General features: G+C 33.6%; 1 protein-coding gene across 3 annotated transcripts in view; it reads left to right on the top strand.

Moving 5' to 3' along the window:
• LOC149786101 (glutamate carboxypeptidase 2-like) overlaps positions 1-16,929 on the top strand; it is a 214,628-nt gene that overhangs the window by 176,328 nt on the left and 21,371 nt on the right. For all 3 annotated transcript variants that reach the window (XM_089976416.1, XM_089976414.1, XM_089976415.1), the window contains 5 exons: positions 68-199; positions 3,277-3,365; positions 8,840-8,933; positions 16,379-16,509; positions 16,760-16,884. In XM_089976416.1, coding sequence (XP_089832542.1) covers positions 68-199; positions 3,277-3,365; positions 8,840-8,933; positions 16,379-16,509; positions 16,760-16,884 — 571 coding nt within the window. The remainder of the gene's footprint in view (positions 1-67; positions 200-3,276; positions 3,366-8,839; positions 8,934-16,378; positions 16,510-16,759; positions 16,885-16,929) is intronic.

The following is a 16,929-nucleotide window of genomic DNA, read 5'->3' as shown; positions in this document are numbered from 1 at the left end:
AAGAGTTGTTTGCTATGTCTGTGAAATTACTGTACTATAGAAAGTATATTTTTTGTTCCTTGCACAGGAATACATGAAGGTGTTGTATGAGAGAGCTGTAGCCTATATAAATGTGGACTATGCAGTGGACTTCATAGATAATCTGATAGCTGGTACAAGTCCACTTCTTCAGGATCCACTTTATCAAGCTACTAAAATTGTGAGTAGAAATATTCCTAAATATTCATCTAGCACATCTGTGAATGTAATGTATTCTTTGATTAGTTGAGCATCTAAATCTGAGGTGGTAGAGTATTTTGAGGCAGTAAAGTCCAGGCTATTCCATCGGAAACTTTGCAGAGGTTGTTACATGTGATGCACTGTGTTACTTGGTGCTAAAGATAGAAATCTTCTCGAAATGAAGATCAAATTAAATGACAGCTATAAAGATCATAAGATTTTCTACAGTGATCTCACACAATAACCCTCTTCATGGGAACCACACAAGTATATCATGCTGTCAGTGAGGTCACCTTATACTAGGGTATATTCATACATGACATTGCTACAATCTGATTGTGACTGAGATCTCTAACAACAGATGTCGGACAGGTATCCAAACATGTTGCTGTTCTGTTGAACCTTGGAATTTCAGATAAAGTGCTGCATTTCCTATTTGGGAGATTATAAATAACACTACATTCCTTTGACCACTGTAAAGCTGTAATTTGATTGGATAGTCAAAAGGTCAATGGAACATGAGCTGATACCAGTTACTTATGCATTTATAGATCTTTGTTATAAGCAGATTGAATATTACATGATGCTGCAGAAAGCATGAGTACACCCACTATATCGAGTGAATGTTTTATACCAAGGCACCTGATAACGAGGGATTATTGTACTAGGGAATGGCAATCTGACTAAAATTGAGATTTCCAATATAAACGATGTCTGACAAACATCAGCACAAACATTCATGACATGTTTATCATTGGAATTACCTGTCTGCTTATTTTAGTTGCATATCAGACCCCAGCCCATCATTTCATATTAGTGAGAGTTATCATTAGCAACAGTACATTCCAGAGGATGCTTTTCAGTTTGAGGAGCATCAAGCTATGATATGATTGGTCACTACCTGATAGTGTGTGTGGGGTGGTGGTTTTACTGTACTTAAAATTTCCAGGATGCTAAGCTCTTACACAAACTGAACTTTTCTAATAACATTCCAGTAAATCTAAAAGCAACATTGATGCAACAAAACTTCTATCAAATCTATTTCTTTTTAAACACAAAATTTTTAGGATCATTTGTTGAAGTTATAGTTGCACTGTATGGATAAAACATTTTTTTTTTTGTGATCACACTTAGCTGCTAAGTTGACAATTTGGCAAAATGTCAGGAAAACATACCTTAAAGCTAAACCAGAAAATTTACTAAGTTACCTTATATATTAATAGATAAATGTACTTTTGCCTAATTTGGCACCCTGGTTATATTGTGATCTGAATTTATTAGTTTATCTTATTTTTATTTATTGCTAAATTCCCACAATACTTTCACACTAGGAGATGTGGCTATTGTAAAGCTCATATATTTTCCTAATTAACCTGTAACTGAACTACATGTACAAGTGAAACCAAAACAACTTGAACACCAATCACTTGAATGCTCAGCCTAATTTGAATAAACTGAATTTAGGTGAATACCCAGCATCACTTAGCTACTCAGCATCAATTGAATGACTGGGTCAGTGTCATAATGAAGCAATCTTTTGCATGCAGCCTCTAAATTCTACTCAGACATATAGTAGCCTAGCCCGACTCTCATGTGACTCCAAATGCTTGTCTCTGTTACCAATGAAGGTGATTTGATAGAACTTTGTAGAAGTGAAACTACAAAGACATCTTTCCCATCTCCAAACTTTCCTATACAGTGGAGCATCATTAATCCTGACACATTCGTTCCCAGTGAACATATCTGGATTAATGAGTTTTCTGGATAATTGAATCATGCACATTTTTATTTTATGATGTCATCACACCATATACATGTACACGTACACTGTATATGTTAGCTGTAAATATACAGTATATTCAATAATGGTTGAAATAAATTAATACATATATTGACATATATTTATTTCACATTATTATAACATGCGCTTGTACATACATGTACAGTAAATATTAGTTAAGACAATTAACAAATCAAACACATCACACTATGTACATGTATGTACTGTACATATATTTATTATGTCAATTTCTTGAAGAATTTAAATCTGTAACCTTTGTTTGCTTGGATTCTTTGGCAGATCTATCTGCAGTGATTATTGATAGTGGCCATATATTCTCAAGGGTTTCATTATTGTGTTTTAATTCAATCAACTGTATTTGTACAGCCATCAATAAACTGTGATTGTTACATACAACTGGTAAACAACAAAAAGGCTTAATGACACACTTAATTTATTTACCTTATGTTATATCAAAAAGCATGGATGATTTGATCCCAGTGTTTTTTTGTAATTATTAACACACCCGTTGGTGACTAGCTAAAACAGACATTGTTTATACAATCGCTGGTTACAATATGGTCATGCTTCATAGTTTCTCCACACATATATGTGATGAATTGATAACTTTAACATACCACTAGAATTTGACCAATCAGAGATTGATACATTGACACACCTCCAAATTTGCATATATGTGAATCTGTATTATCCGACTGACTATATTTTCATATACGAGTTGTTGAATTTTCTTATTTTTGGACAGATTATTTCTGGATTATTGATACAAGTTTTAAAGTAAATTTACACTTTGGTCCCCAATTTTGATTTCCTGATCCAGGATGCAGATTTCTTGATTAATGGAGCAAAGTAACGTTTAGGAATTCTGTTCCTGTTGAATTGTCTGGATAGCGAGGTTTCCAGATAAACAAAGTCCGGATTAATGAGGTTCTCTGTATATATTATGTGCAATAATTCAGTGCAACAAGCTATTAAAGTTTTAAATGAAAATAGTATAATTAAAGACAGAATCCAATACAGGTAATTCTCAATGGGCCAGTACAAATGCCTATGTAAAGTTGAAACTTAACATGATCTTAGCATGACCATGTTGATGCCATTAGTAAGTGCAATCACATTTTCATTTCTTGGGAAAGCTTCAGACAGGCTCATGAGAAACTCAATGTTTTATTGTGGGGATCTCTCAAAGTCACACATAATGTCTGGTTGAATGAGACCAAGTTCTACTGCATTTTTGTATATTTTTCTCCTGAAAGGTTCCCAATCCAGATTCAGCATCACCATATAAGACCTTGTATGACTTATGGAACAAGACGAATCCAGGTGATGGAACCGGGGAACCAAGGTAATTGGTATGTTTTGGTCTTCTGTGAAAATTTATATGCTAGCATTAACCTTTAGTGTGTATTTGTAAATTATTTGATATATCATCAACAGTCTTATCCAGGCAAGGTGAATGAGATCACAGGACAATTTCTTCCTTGATAATTTGAGGTCTAAGATATAGAAAAAACGTGACAGTCCTGCTGGAAAATAATATTCATTTACCAAAATTACTTTGACCTACATTTGGTATTCCAGGGAAGATAATATAGTACATACATACAGTTTACACAGGTATTGCCTGTATTCAGAAACCTATCATGTTATTTGATGATTGATAAACTTGTGTTTTGTCTTTATAACCCTGAGCAATGATCCATGTTATATTCAGTGAGACTGTATTTTACTGCAATATGTTCAAACAGTTTGCATCTCAGAAGTGTATAGATCATAAAATAAGGTGTAAATGATATAAGAGCTCATTATAACTGGTACTCACAAGCCCGCTCCCACCCCCAGAAAGAAGATCTTGAAATATGGTAGATGCAATACAACCCCCAAAAGATTAAAATAGAATACATTACAGTACCTTATTTCTAAAAGTGACATTGGTATATTGGGAGGTTATATAGTGATGAAACAATAGTACAGTTCAATAAAAACAGATGGATAAATGTGACCTATATTTCAATCACGTGTACAAAAATGTTATAAACATTACTTTAGTGTACATTTACAGCTCTTTATCATCTTTGGTTTCCTCTTCTTTTCTTTCTTCTTCTGCTCTCAATCTTTTATTCCTCCTTTTTGTTGCAGCTATATACACTGCTCCCTCGATAACTCATGCCCAGATAACTCGCGATCCCGCTTATAATGCGGTGTCCGTCTTGGCTCTCGATTTTTTTCCAGAGAAAATGTATCTAAAATATCTTTAAAATATGCTGAATATGAAAAAATTACGATAAGAATTGATCAATTAAACCTTGATACGTTGCTCATTTTATCATCGAAAATGGTGATTAATGCCCGTAAAAATATAGTCCATATTTTGAAATTTGCAAGTTCTAAATAAGAATTAATTTCAGAGATCTCAAAAACGCTTAATTGCACGTATTTGGACGCCAATTTTTTATATGGAACGCAGAAAATCACTGAGGCGGGAGTCCTCCGTATGCATGTAATAGGTGCGTGGGAAAATTCAAAGATTTGCAGGTCCTTTTTCAGCCACCTGCTTTGTGGGAAAATGTGTTGATCAGTTAACTGTGCTGATATTTACAATGACAGAATTCAGTGACTGAAAGACTCTTTGATGTACATACATGTTGCCATTTTATAAGAGTACATAAAAAAAGAACATAATGCAATAGCTAGGCACTAGTTCAAAGGATTTGACTGGCGGCCGGGTGAGAAAATGTACTGATATTTAGTGATTGAATTCAGAGGCAGAAAGACCCAGTTTTAAAATCCTAGCGAGACCTCTGTTTAAAGATATCATATATTATGTAAGTTTTTATGATAAATAGTTGTCATTATACTGTAAATAAACAGTCTGGTGAAATAGCAATCAATGAAAACTTCTGGTAAATGCTAACAGGTGGCAACAGAGAATGAAATAAACACCAGTTAAACGTCTTGCTGTGTGAAAGTCACGTTATAATCATTTAATTCCGTTTCAGTGTAAACATTATAATCACAACATATTCTGTTCATTAAAAACATGAAAAGAGTCAATCGACCGTCACATCAAAACCCATGAGTACTTCTGTGAGAGCCTAATTACATGCCGGCTTTGTTTTGATCAGCAACTTGGGGAAGTGTTTGTTGCATTAAAAAATCACTTACAGGAGACCTGGGGTGCTGGATTAAGGGTCTTGGAGTTGCCTTTGACGTAAAGCAAAACGGTAACAGAGACAGCGACGATGATAGTGACTTCTAAGGTTTCAGTGAAACTGATGTCATTAATGCAGAGGCTGTTTGGGAGAAATTCGTACAGACTCATGGTCTTGAGATGGGCGTTTCTCTTGATGATATGGAAGAGTGGATTTGTACTGACAATGATTGCCCCACAGCCGAATACATGTCAGATGAAACAATAATTAATTCTATAACGAACAAATTTTCAGCAGAAGACGATTCTAACTGGAGTACCACAAGTGTTGAAAGTGATGGGCTTATTTTATAGGTCCCTCGATAACTCACACCTCACTTATAGTCGATGTTTTCTGGACCCCGATGTGCACGAGTTATCGAGGGAGTGGTGTATAGCTTGTTTTGATGATGATCATGATGTTAATAATGACTTAAGCTATTACACAATATCAGATGATTGATGATATAATGTAATAAAAGGTACTGTCAATAAATGGCCAACTACATGACACAGTCTTAATGGATTGCTTACTTAATGTAATTAATAAAAGGTACTGTCAGTAAATTGCCAAGTACATCCCATGATCTCAGTGAATTGCTTATCTATAATGTAATAAAAGGTACTGTCAATGAATGGCCAACTTTATTACATACTATTACTGGACTCCTTGTATAATGTAATAAAATGTAATGTCAATAAATGGCAAACTACATTATATAGTCTCAATAATGTAATAAAAGGTACTGTCAAAAAATGGTAAACTACATTAGATAATCTCAGTGAATTGCTTGTATAATGCAATAAAAGGTAATGTCAATAAATGGCCAACTAAATTACATAATCTCAATACTCTCAATAAATGTCCAATTACATTACATGATCTCAATAATGTAATAAAAGGTACTGTCAATAAATGGCAACTACATCACAAAATCACAAGAGATTGCTTTAAAATGTGGTGCCAAGATTCAGACCAGTAGACACAGGAGCAGAGAACAAGTCGATTAGTATTGTTTACTTCTAACATAATTCCAAGATGGTTTTATTTGAAATTGAAAGACATAGTTTTATCATAGTATTTAAGTGTAGTACATTCTAAGATGTATTTATTCTACATATTGGGCTACAGTTCCTCTCATTCTGACTGAGTTTAACAAGAAATTACATTAATGGTAAGGAACAATAAAGAATTTGTGCTCAATCAGATGGAAGTAATTTAGTATATGTTATGACTCTATAGTCATAAACTAAGTAACAGACTGAAGCAAAACCTACATGTTTGCAAAACATAACAAACAATTTAATTCTCTAAGCTAAAAATTGAAAATTTGAGAGGAACTTACAGTATTATGACTTAAATCCAAAATAATTCCAAACATTCTATAACAAGTCCTGAGGAATCAAATATTCCAAATGAATTCCAGATCATTGAAGGTACTGGTCTGCCAACAGTCTTGGTGTATCTCAAAGGCATTGTCCAGAATAAATTCACGATAGTCCCAGAATATTGTTTTAGTCAAATGAGAATGTAATGTAATTCCAATGAATGATCCAAATGTTTCTTCTCAAATTATTTCTAAATGCAACATGAAATGTATCTGCAGACTGAAATTAAAAAAAAATAATATATGAGATAGGAATCTGAAATGGGATTGCATTAATTGCTCAGTTCTCTTCTTATATACATGCATACAGCCCTAAAGTACAATTTTCTCCTACTCATTATATCCCACATATTTCAAGAACCCACCTGACTGACCCATCCAATGGGAACTAATTTAATTCTTCTAAGAACCCACCTGATTGACCCATCCAATGGAAACCAATGTAATTATTCTAAGAACCCACCTGATTGACCCATCCAATGGAAACCAATGTAATTATTCTAAGAACCCACCTGATTGACCCATCCAATGGGTACTAATTTAATTCTTCTAAGAACCCACCTGATTGACCCATCCAATGGGTACTAATTTAATTCTTCTAAGAACCCACCTGATTGACCCATCCAATGGGTACTAATTTAATTCTTCTAAGAACCCACCTGATTGACCCATCCAATGGGTACTAATTTAATTCTTCTAAGAACCCACCTGATTGACCCATCCAATGGGTACTAATTTAATTCTTCTAAGAACCCACCTGATTGACCCATCCAATGGGTACTAATTTAATTCTTCTAAGAACCCACCTGACTGACCCATCCAATGGGTACTAATTTAATTCTTCTAAGAACCCACCTGATTGACCCATCCAATGGGTACTAATTTAATTCTTCTAAGAACCCACCTGATTGACCCATCCAATGGGTACTAATTTAATTCTTCTAAGAACCCACCTGATTGACCCATCCAATGGGTACTAATTTAATTCTTCTAAGAACCCACCTGACTGACCCATCCAATGGGTACTAATTTAATTCTTCTAAGAACCCACCTGATTGACCCATCCAATGGGTACTAATTTAATTCTTCTAAGAACCCACCTGATTGACCCATCCAATGGGTACTAATTTAATTCTTCTAAGAACCCACCTGATTGACCCATCCAATGGAAACCAATTTAATTCTTCTAAGAACCCACCTGATTGACCCATCCAATGGAAACCAATTTAATTATTCTAAGAACCCACCTGATTGACCCATCCAATGGGTACTAATTTAATTCTTCTAAGAACCCACCTGATTGACCCATCCAATGGAAACCAATTTAATTATTCTAAGAACCCACCTGATTGACCCATCCAATGGGTACTAATTTAATTCTTCTAAGAACCCACCTGATTGACCCATCCAATGGGTACTAATTTAATTCTTCTAAGAACCCACCTGATTGACCCATCCAATGGAAACCAATTTAATTATTCTAAGAACCCACCTGATTGACCCATTCAATGGGAACTAATTTAATTCTTCTAAGAACCCACCTGATTGACCCATCCAATGGTAACCAATTTAATTCTTCTAAGAACCCACCTGATTGACCCATCCAATGGGAACTAATTTAATTCTTGTAAGAACCCACCTAATCAACCTATACAATGATAAATGATACCAAACTAGTAAACAGGTTTATTAATATTAATAATGATCAGAAATGACTATCTATAGATCCTATGCAATCTAGAGGCGCTATTAATAACTTAAAATAGAACCAATATCCATATATAAAAATTAGCTATCATTTTTATAGATGATCACTACAATTCCCAATCATGAATGAAAATTACACAGAATATAGATACAGTCATGTATCAAAAGTTACAAAAATATAGATATACATAACAGCACCATTGCTACCAGCACTACTCCTTCTATTACTGTGTACCACTGCTACTTTACAGCATTATAAATCCTATTGATGGGTGCCACTTTGAAGATATTCCAATTAAACAACAAAAATAATTCTGTGAAATAGCACTATCATGAATGAGGAGTTAATATGAAGTATACTATGATGATAAAACAAACTTTCTGACCGATTGAACAGAATCCATACCCCTATCCATACCATAATGGGGACGGCAGTATACTGAGTAGCTTTATTGTGAGTAAACTGCACTACTGCTACTGCTGTTGCTTCTATTATTATTATTATTATTATTACATGTATTATTATTATTACAGTGTTTATTATTCCCTTGGTTCAGTAAGTGACATGGCTGCATTCTACCAAAGAGCTGGAGTGCCCAGTATTGACATGTGGTACGATTATGATTATGTAAGTCTCCTACAATTAAGTATCATAATTTTAAGCGCATTACATTTTAGCAAAGGTAGTATAGCTCTTCAAATTTTCATGGAAATCTCTGATAATGAAACATAATATTGATGTGTCATCACATGTTTGCAAAGGCGGTATAACTCTTTTCACTTTCATAAGGCTTACCCACTCATTAAAACATCATGTTGTTTGTACCATGTGATGAAATATATCAGGTACTAGTGTAGAAAAAGAAAATATCCTCTGTTCACACTTACATAATAACATTTATGATAATGTAATAAGTCCAGTGTTCATCTAACCATGGGTCATATGACAATATCTTAAGATACAGTTTCTTATAAACATGGAAACAGTTTGCAATTGTGTTAATTTGCAGATTGTATCAATAAAACATAATAAATGCTAAAGGATAAACAGGTATTTTTTAATAATACAAGAATTGTGCTTCTTCTGGAGAATTTATCAAGAGTTATTTTACTTGTATTGGAACATGATATACCATTTTATTCTTCAAAACCTTATAAATTAAATGAAATTATAATACTATAATTCAAGGTACACTTTAAATGGAAGAATTTTAAAGTATTAAAGTATAGTGTTACGACTCTATGGTCTTAAGCTAAGTAACAGAAAAGAGCAAAAACCAAAAAGATTGATACAATTCAAGTGATAATTTATTTCCTTAAAATATAAAGATGCCAAAAAAAATCAACAAATTTACAGTATAGTGAATGAAATCCTAAAACAGTCATAAAAGGACTATCACAGGTCCAAAAGTATCAAGTATTACAAATGAGTTCCAGTGGTTTTCTGAATGACATCAAATCTATTGTGCTGATAAGCCAACAGTCTGAAATAATTTGATGTGCTGATAGTCTTGATGTATCACAATGATATAATCCAAAATCTCTTAAATGAATCACATTAATTCCAAAAATAGTTAGTCCTAAAGTGAGCACCATGTAATTCCAATGAAAAATTGAAATAAACAAATTCTCTAAAATAATATTTGAACACAGTGAAATGACTACTAAGACTGATCTTTTGGAATGGAATAATTAATTCTCAGGTAAACATCCCTTAAATGAAAAATGAAGATGCAATTTCAGAGCCAGAATGAGGTTCAAATAATCATTTTTAGGTCATTCTAACTGTAAACAAGATCAGGTCTTTAAGCAGCTAACCAATCAGGAAGTAGGTCATCTCATTTTTCTAGGGGAAACCCATGACAAGAACTCAAATCCCAAATTTTTCATCTGGATTTCTTCTACTTCTTCCAAGGTCAACAAGCCACAATAACGTGTTCACTCAAGCAAAATGACCTTATCTTAAAGTACACATGCACAGTCATGAACAACACTAGCTATGTAATATTTTGTCCACTAAATGACCCTTACAATCTATAATCAAACAAATTCGCACACATAATATATATATATATATATATATATATATATATATATATATATATATATATATATATATATATATATATATAACAATAGATTCTGAATAGCATTCAGGTATCTAATGTTCATGAAAATGCTATATCTTTTCCTGAAAACCCATGGACCAAACAATTGTTTTGTCAAATGATATAGATATTTTACTTCCATATCATCCACACTCACAAGTAACAGTTATAACTATCCTGCATGCAGCTGGTGATTGGCAATGGGTCTACATATACAGTGTAGTAAACTTCACAGCCAGCTGGTGATTGGCAATGGGTCTATGTATGCAAAGCACTAAAACTTTACAGCCACCTGGTAAATGGCAATGGGTCTATGTATGCAATGCAGTAAACACCTTCACAGCCAGCTGGTAAATGGCAATGGGTCTGTGTATGCAATTCAGTAAACACCTTCACAGCCAGCTGGTAAATGGCAATGGGTCTATGTATGCAATTCAGTAAACACCTCACAGCCAGCTGGTAAATGGCAATGGGTCTATGTATGCAAAGCAGTAAACACCTTCACAGCCAGCTGGTAAATGGCAATGGGTCTGTGTATGCAAAGCAGTGAACACCTTCACACCAGCTGGTAAATGACAATGGGTCTATGTATGCAATTCAGTAAACCTTTACAGCCACCTGGTGATTGGCAATGGGTCTATGTATGCAATGCAGTAAACACCTTCACAGCCAGCTGGTAAATGGCAATGGGTCTATGTATACCATGCAGTAAACCTTCACAGCCACCTGGTGATTGGCAATGGGTCTATGTACGCAAAACAGTAATCCTTCACAGCCAGCTGGTAAATGGCAATGGGTCTATGTATGCAATGCAGTAAACTTTAACATCCAACTGGTGATTGGCAATGGGTCTATGTATGCAATGCAGTAAACTTTAACATCCAACTGGTGATTGACAATGGCTCTATGTATGCAATGCAGTAAACCTTCACATCCAGCTGGTGATTGGCAATGGGTATGTGTATGCCTATCATGGACTGAACATATCAAACATATCAGTAAAAAAGTCAATTCAAGTTTCTCAGTACTATAAGACATTTTCTCCCTGAAAGGCACAGAAAACTATTTTATAACAGTTACATACAACCATATTTAGACTACTGTAATACAGTATGGAGTAATTCAAAGGATAAAAACATAGCAAAGCTGGCACATCTTCAAAAAAGAGCATTTGGAATAATATCAATCCAGAAAGAAAGTGAGGAAAATTTAGCTGGTAAGTTAAAAATATTACCTATTAAAGACCGAATCTGTTTGAGAAAAGCCAAATTAATGTACAGGATATCCCATAATAGTGCTCCTGAATATTTACAATCACTATTCCAGTATAGGCTACCTGGTAATACTCCCCACCTGCGATCCGTGTCTACCGAACAGTATAAAATTCCCAAACCAAATAAGGAGTTATTTTAATAAAGTTTCCAATACTCTGGAACTCTGCTCTGAAATAGTATTCCAGTTGAGATTAGAAATGCCCACTCTATTTTCTTCTTCCAAACCCAATATATCCAGTGGCTTCAGAGATGCAGCTAAAATAAATAAATTCCTTTGTATGAGGGCCTCAAGGTAGATTAGTTCTTAGCTAACTGTGTTACCCTCTTTAAATAAGGTCATTATTATTATTATTATTATTATGCAATGCAGTAAACCTTCATAGCCAGCTGGTGATTGGCAATGGGTCTATGTATGCAATGCAATAAACCTTCACAGCCAGCTGGTGATTGGCAATGGGTATATGTATGCAATGCAGTAAATCTTTACAGCCAGCTGGTGATTAGCAATGGGTATATGTATGCAATGCAGTAAACCTTCACAGCCAGCATGTCATTGGCAATGGGTCTAAGTATGCAATGCAGTAAACCTTCACAGCCACGAGGCTAGTGATTGGTAAAGGATATATATGCACTGCGCAGTAAAATATCACATAGCTGGTTATTGTATCTACTTAAATAGTAGAGTAAAATATCCCAACCAGTTGGTGATTGGCAAAGGATCTAGTTAAAATGGACAGTATAATTTCAGTAGCTACCTCGAATATCTATTGTGTGAATACACAGCACTACTCATAGTATTCTCTTAAACCTGTTCCTAATGAAAACAAAAGAGCCTTAAGGTTTACATGAAACTTAAACATTTTATTATCAAGCTATTAGTGAGGCTTAAATTTCAGCCAATCAGATCACTGGATTCCAGACTTCCATTTAAGTCCAGTCCTAAGGTCTGTTTATGAAATCCTGGCCTAATATGAATTACATTAGTTTGTTGCGAACCTCGAGAAAGTCAATCAATCAAAAGCTCCAATCAAGATAGCAGCAATGTTAGTTTTTAAAGTTACCTTACTTTCCTGATTTCATTCTTGGCTTTTACTAATTATAACTATAAGATGATAGTGATGTTAAGAACATCTTTATAATATAATTGGTCTCACTACAGTTGTGGAAAACATTATTGATAAAAACACATAATGTCAACCATAGGTACCTCATCCAGCAAGTCTCTGCACATGGGTGCCTATTTTTGTAAGATTTATTATTGAATATCACCAACATCTTTTAGGAGATAAACCAGTTGGAGGTCAACATTATCCCATTTGAAGTTATTTGCTTGGTATCTATCCAAAAGACTCATCTAATTGTAGTGTCCAATAATTCCAGAGACCCTGCTTTGGAGAAATTTGTGTCAAAACAGGCATTTCAATATTTTTTCACTCACTTATTTCATATTTATATTAAACTATATTGGATGGACGTTAGAGTTTGTTACAAGACTGAATTGAATTATAAAATGTCTTAGTAAACCAAATATTAAACTAATTTACTGGAAATAAGGTCTTGACTTTCAACTAAATCAGAGCTATCAACTCTTTTTTCATCCATTCTTTTCTACATTATTAATTTAATACTACTGTATGTCAGTTTAAATAGGAAATCCATCCTAGAAAAGATGATGTATTTTGAGACCACCTTTCATGTGAGACCAACCCCCATATTTACAAAACATCTTAACAGGAGTATGTACCAAAATTAAAATTTTGTTTACATGCAGTAACAAAAACTTTTTGAAATGCAATAGATTTCTAGATTTCAAAGTAGCTACAAATAAAAGACCTGTGACAAAAGTTATTTGGAGTTGAGCGAACAGTCAAGTTTAGAAGCTTTGTGAATATGGGACCAGTCCTGTGTTCTGATAACCTTTTAACCTATGCACTCATACTGAAGCTCAAAACAGCAAAATCACAGCACATATCATAAACCAGTCTGAACAACTCGGACCATATAGTGGTGAAACTGTATGGGCAAATCAGGCCCCATAACTGCGAAACTGTCTGAACAAATCAAGCCACATAGTCAAGAAATTGTTTGAACAAACCAGGACTCATTGACACAAAACTGTCTGAGCAAATGTGGACCCATAGACACAAAGCTGTTTGAACAAATCAGGACCCATAAACATAAAACTGTCTGAGCAAATGAGGACCCATAGACACAAAACTGTTTGAACAAATCAGGACCCATAGACATAAATCTGTCTGAGCAAATGAGGACCCATAGACACAAAACTGTTTGAACAAATGAGGACCCATAGACATAAAACTGTCTGAGCAAATGAGGACCCATAGACATAAAACTGTCTGAGCAAATGAGGTCATATAGTCATGAAGCAGTCTGAGGAAATTAACAGAACTCTGACTCGAAACACCAAAGTTCAATTTCATATGTTGCATCACTCAGGCTCACTAAACATTGGCATGTGTGTGGCCAAAACAAATAATTAGATAATCACAAAATGTTCTTGGGTCATGCTTCACTATGAGCAGAAGTCTAGTGGATCCAACATTTGAAAATTTGAGCATGAGTTTAAGCTCTGTGATGAGATATTTTCACAAGTGATTGAATTTTAGCATCATTGAGAGAAACCAAGGTCTATGAGTCTGCATTGATTCTATTCAAACTTAAAGAATGTCAAAGTTTTCCAATGTTTAGATTGACCTTGAGTTTAATGCTTAAAAGATTTTGAGAAAACAGAGCAAGTTTATTTATCCACCAATAAATATTGTTTCAAAAAGTGATTATGTCTTTGGAAAGACTTCATTAGCCTCTCAAGATTCATTGTACTATAATTAATATGGTATAAATATTTTACATCATGCATGTAGAAAACAGAATATATTACATGTATATGAGTATTTTCTTTTTTTATATCAGAATTTGCTTGCATTGGGTGGCAATAAACATACACACTTTACAAGTTTCATATTTTGTTTTTCATAATGTAACTCATGCTAGTGAACTTTGCCAAAGTTAAAATGGTGTCGGAGGCTACATGGTGATTTGGCTTGATTCTGATATTATAATACTAATTAATGGTCATGTTGTATCACAAAGTATTTTGCATGAAATTTTCATTCATTCCTACTTGCTATTTACACGTACATTAATTATTAGGAGGTTTTAAGCAACGTTACTTAGAAAATCACATTTGCAGAATTTGTCCTCATTTACATGAAAGGTGACCTTTCACTTATATAGAAACATTTACTTAAATCAGTTTAGATGAGATCTGAAATGACATGTCAGTTTAGATGAGATCTGAAGTGCATGTCAGTTTAGATGAGATTTGAAATGACATGTCATTGTGACAACTCTCCTAATCATCTATCCATGCTTTATGTGAGATATGTGAGATATGTGGCCTTAGAGGGCAGGTGGTTGGCTAATATTTGTTCATTTCTTTGATATCTTGGTTTATACAACTTTTTGACTTAGCACTGGATGTTTAGGTGGTTGCTTAATACAGATAATCTTTTAAGTGAGTTTATTTTACTTTCGTTCAATGAAATTTTTTATAGAGTTTTCAACTCGGTACAACCATTAGGGAAATATTTACTGGAAGAAGAATTACATAATAGAACAGTTGTAATATTGCATGCTATAAAAAGCATACATGAAGTAAATGTCATAAACAATTTGAGCTTCCTTTTAGTTCATAAAATTATGATGCTTGTGCATATGAAACTGAGGATTTTGCACAAGTGTTGTTTCAAAGGTTTTGGAGTAAGATGAAATTCTACATTTTGAAAAGCAAAGATTGCAATTATTCAAGAAGTTTGAAAAGTTTCATTTGATCTAATGGAAGATTTTATTTATTAAATGACAAAGAAGCAAAATAGGTTATTAGGTTTAGTGTAGTGAAATGACTGAATCTCATTCAGGTATCTTTGAATGAAAGGATTGCATTATAACACATTAATCTTAAAAATCATGTTGTGTTAATAAATTATTTACAGTTGAATTAATAAGATATGGAATTAATAAGATATGGTTTATTAACCTTGATAACAGAATAGTTTTATTATAAATAATATTCTTATACAGGTTAGAGTGTTGTAATTTATGTACTAATATGAATTGTAATCAGTTGGACAAATTACACTTTACAATTGCCTTGCTCATGTGCACACAAACTGCCAAACTTCCATAACTTAGGGTGCTTCCCCAGAAAAATCACTATAACTTAGTCATACAAATAGACATTAATGCAAATTAGATCAACACACTTGTTTGGTATTCTAGTAATGGTGCTTTAAATACTTAAATACTTCAAATCTCCTAGAGAAATAAAAAAAAAACACAGAGGAATTCATGCTATTCTTGGATCCCACAGGAACACATCAGTGATAATATAAAATGCATTAAATGTTTTAGACAGTTTTAATGCCTTATTCTTGTTATATATATATATATATATATATATATATATATATATATATATATATATATATATATATATATATATATATATATATATATATATATATATACACATGTATATATAAAATGTTACTAGAATCATGACTAAAATTTAAGTATTGTATCTGGAAATATGAAGTTCTATAGTTTTCCATGGCTGTATTCAGAAAGAAAATTTAGTCTTTTTTAATTAACACAAATATATCCTATTCCAGAAAAAATGGGACATACTTTCCTACCCGTTATATCACTCTGCATATGAAACATTCCACATGTACACAACATTTATAGACCCATCCTTCAACTACACGTTGGCCATGGCAAGACTGTGGGGAGTTCTTAGCTGGTAAGTCACACTGACTCTCTCTCTCTCTCTGTAAGTTTATGCAGCAGATGTGGGATTTGTATACCATATAATTATGTAGTCACTGTATATAGATCAGACCATAAAGTATTATAATGTCTTTACAATGTATTACAATATGTCTGCATTAGTCAAATCCATAACAGAGTATGGGGTCTCACACATCTAAGGAACATATGATATTATGGGTACAGCGAAATCATTTGTTGCTCCATGTTGCTTTCCCTTTCAGGAAACTTGCTGATGAAATGCTGCTGTCATATGATGTAAGGAGATATGCCAAGGCCATATCAGGCTTTATAGTCACACTGAAGGCTGAGTTTGGAACTGTATGGCAAGAACACAATGTTAATATTGGTAAGCATTATTAGTGATTACTTTGTAGAATATGATGGGAAATTA

Source organism: Sinohyriopsis cumingii, chromosome 12, assembly GCF_028554795.1.
Source record: "Sinohyriopsis cumingii isolate HCF-2022 chromosome 12, ASM2855479v2, whole genome shotgun sequence".
NCBI classification, from domain to species: Eukaryota; Metazoa; Mollusca; class Bivalvia; order Unionida; family Unionidae; genus Sinohyriopsis; species Sinohyriopsis cumingii.
Note: the sequence above shows the minus strand (reverse complement) of the source record. Positions and strands in the feature narration are given on the sequence as shown.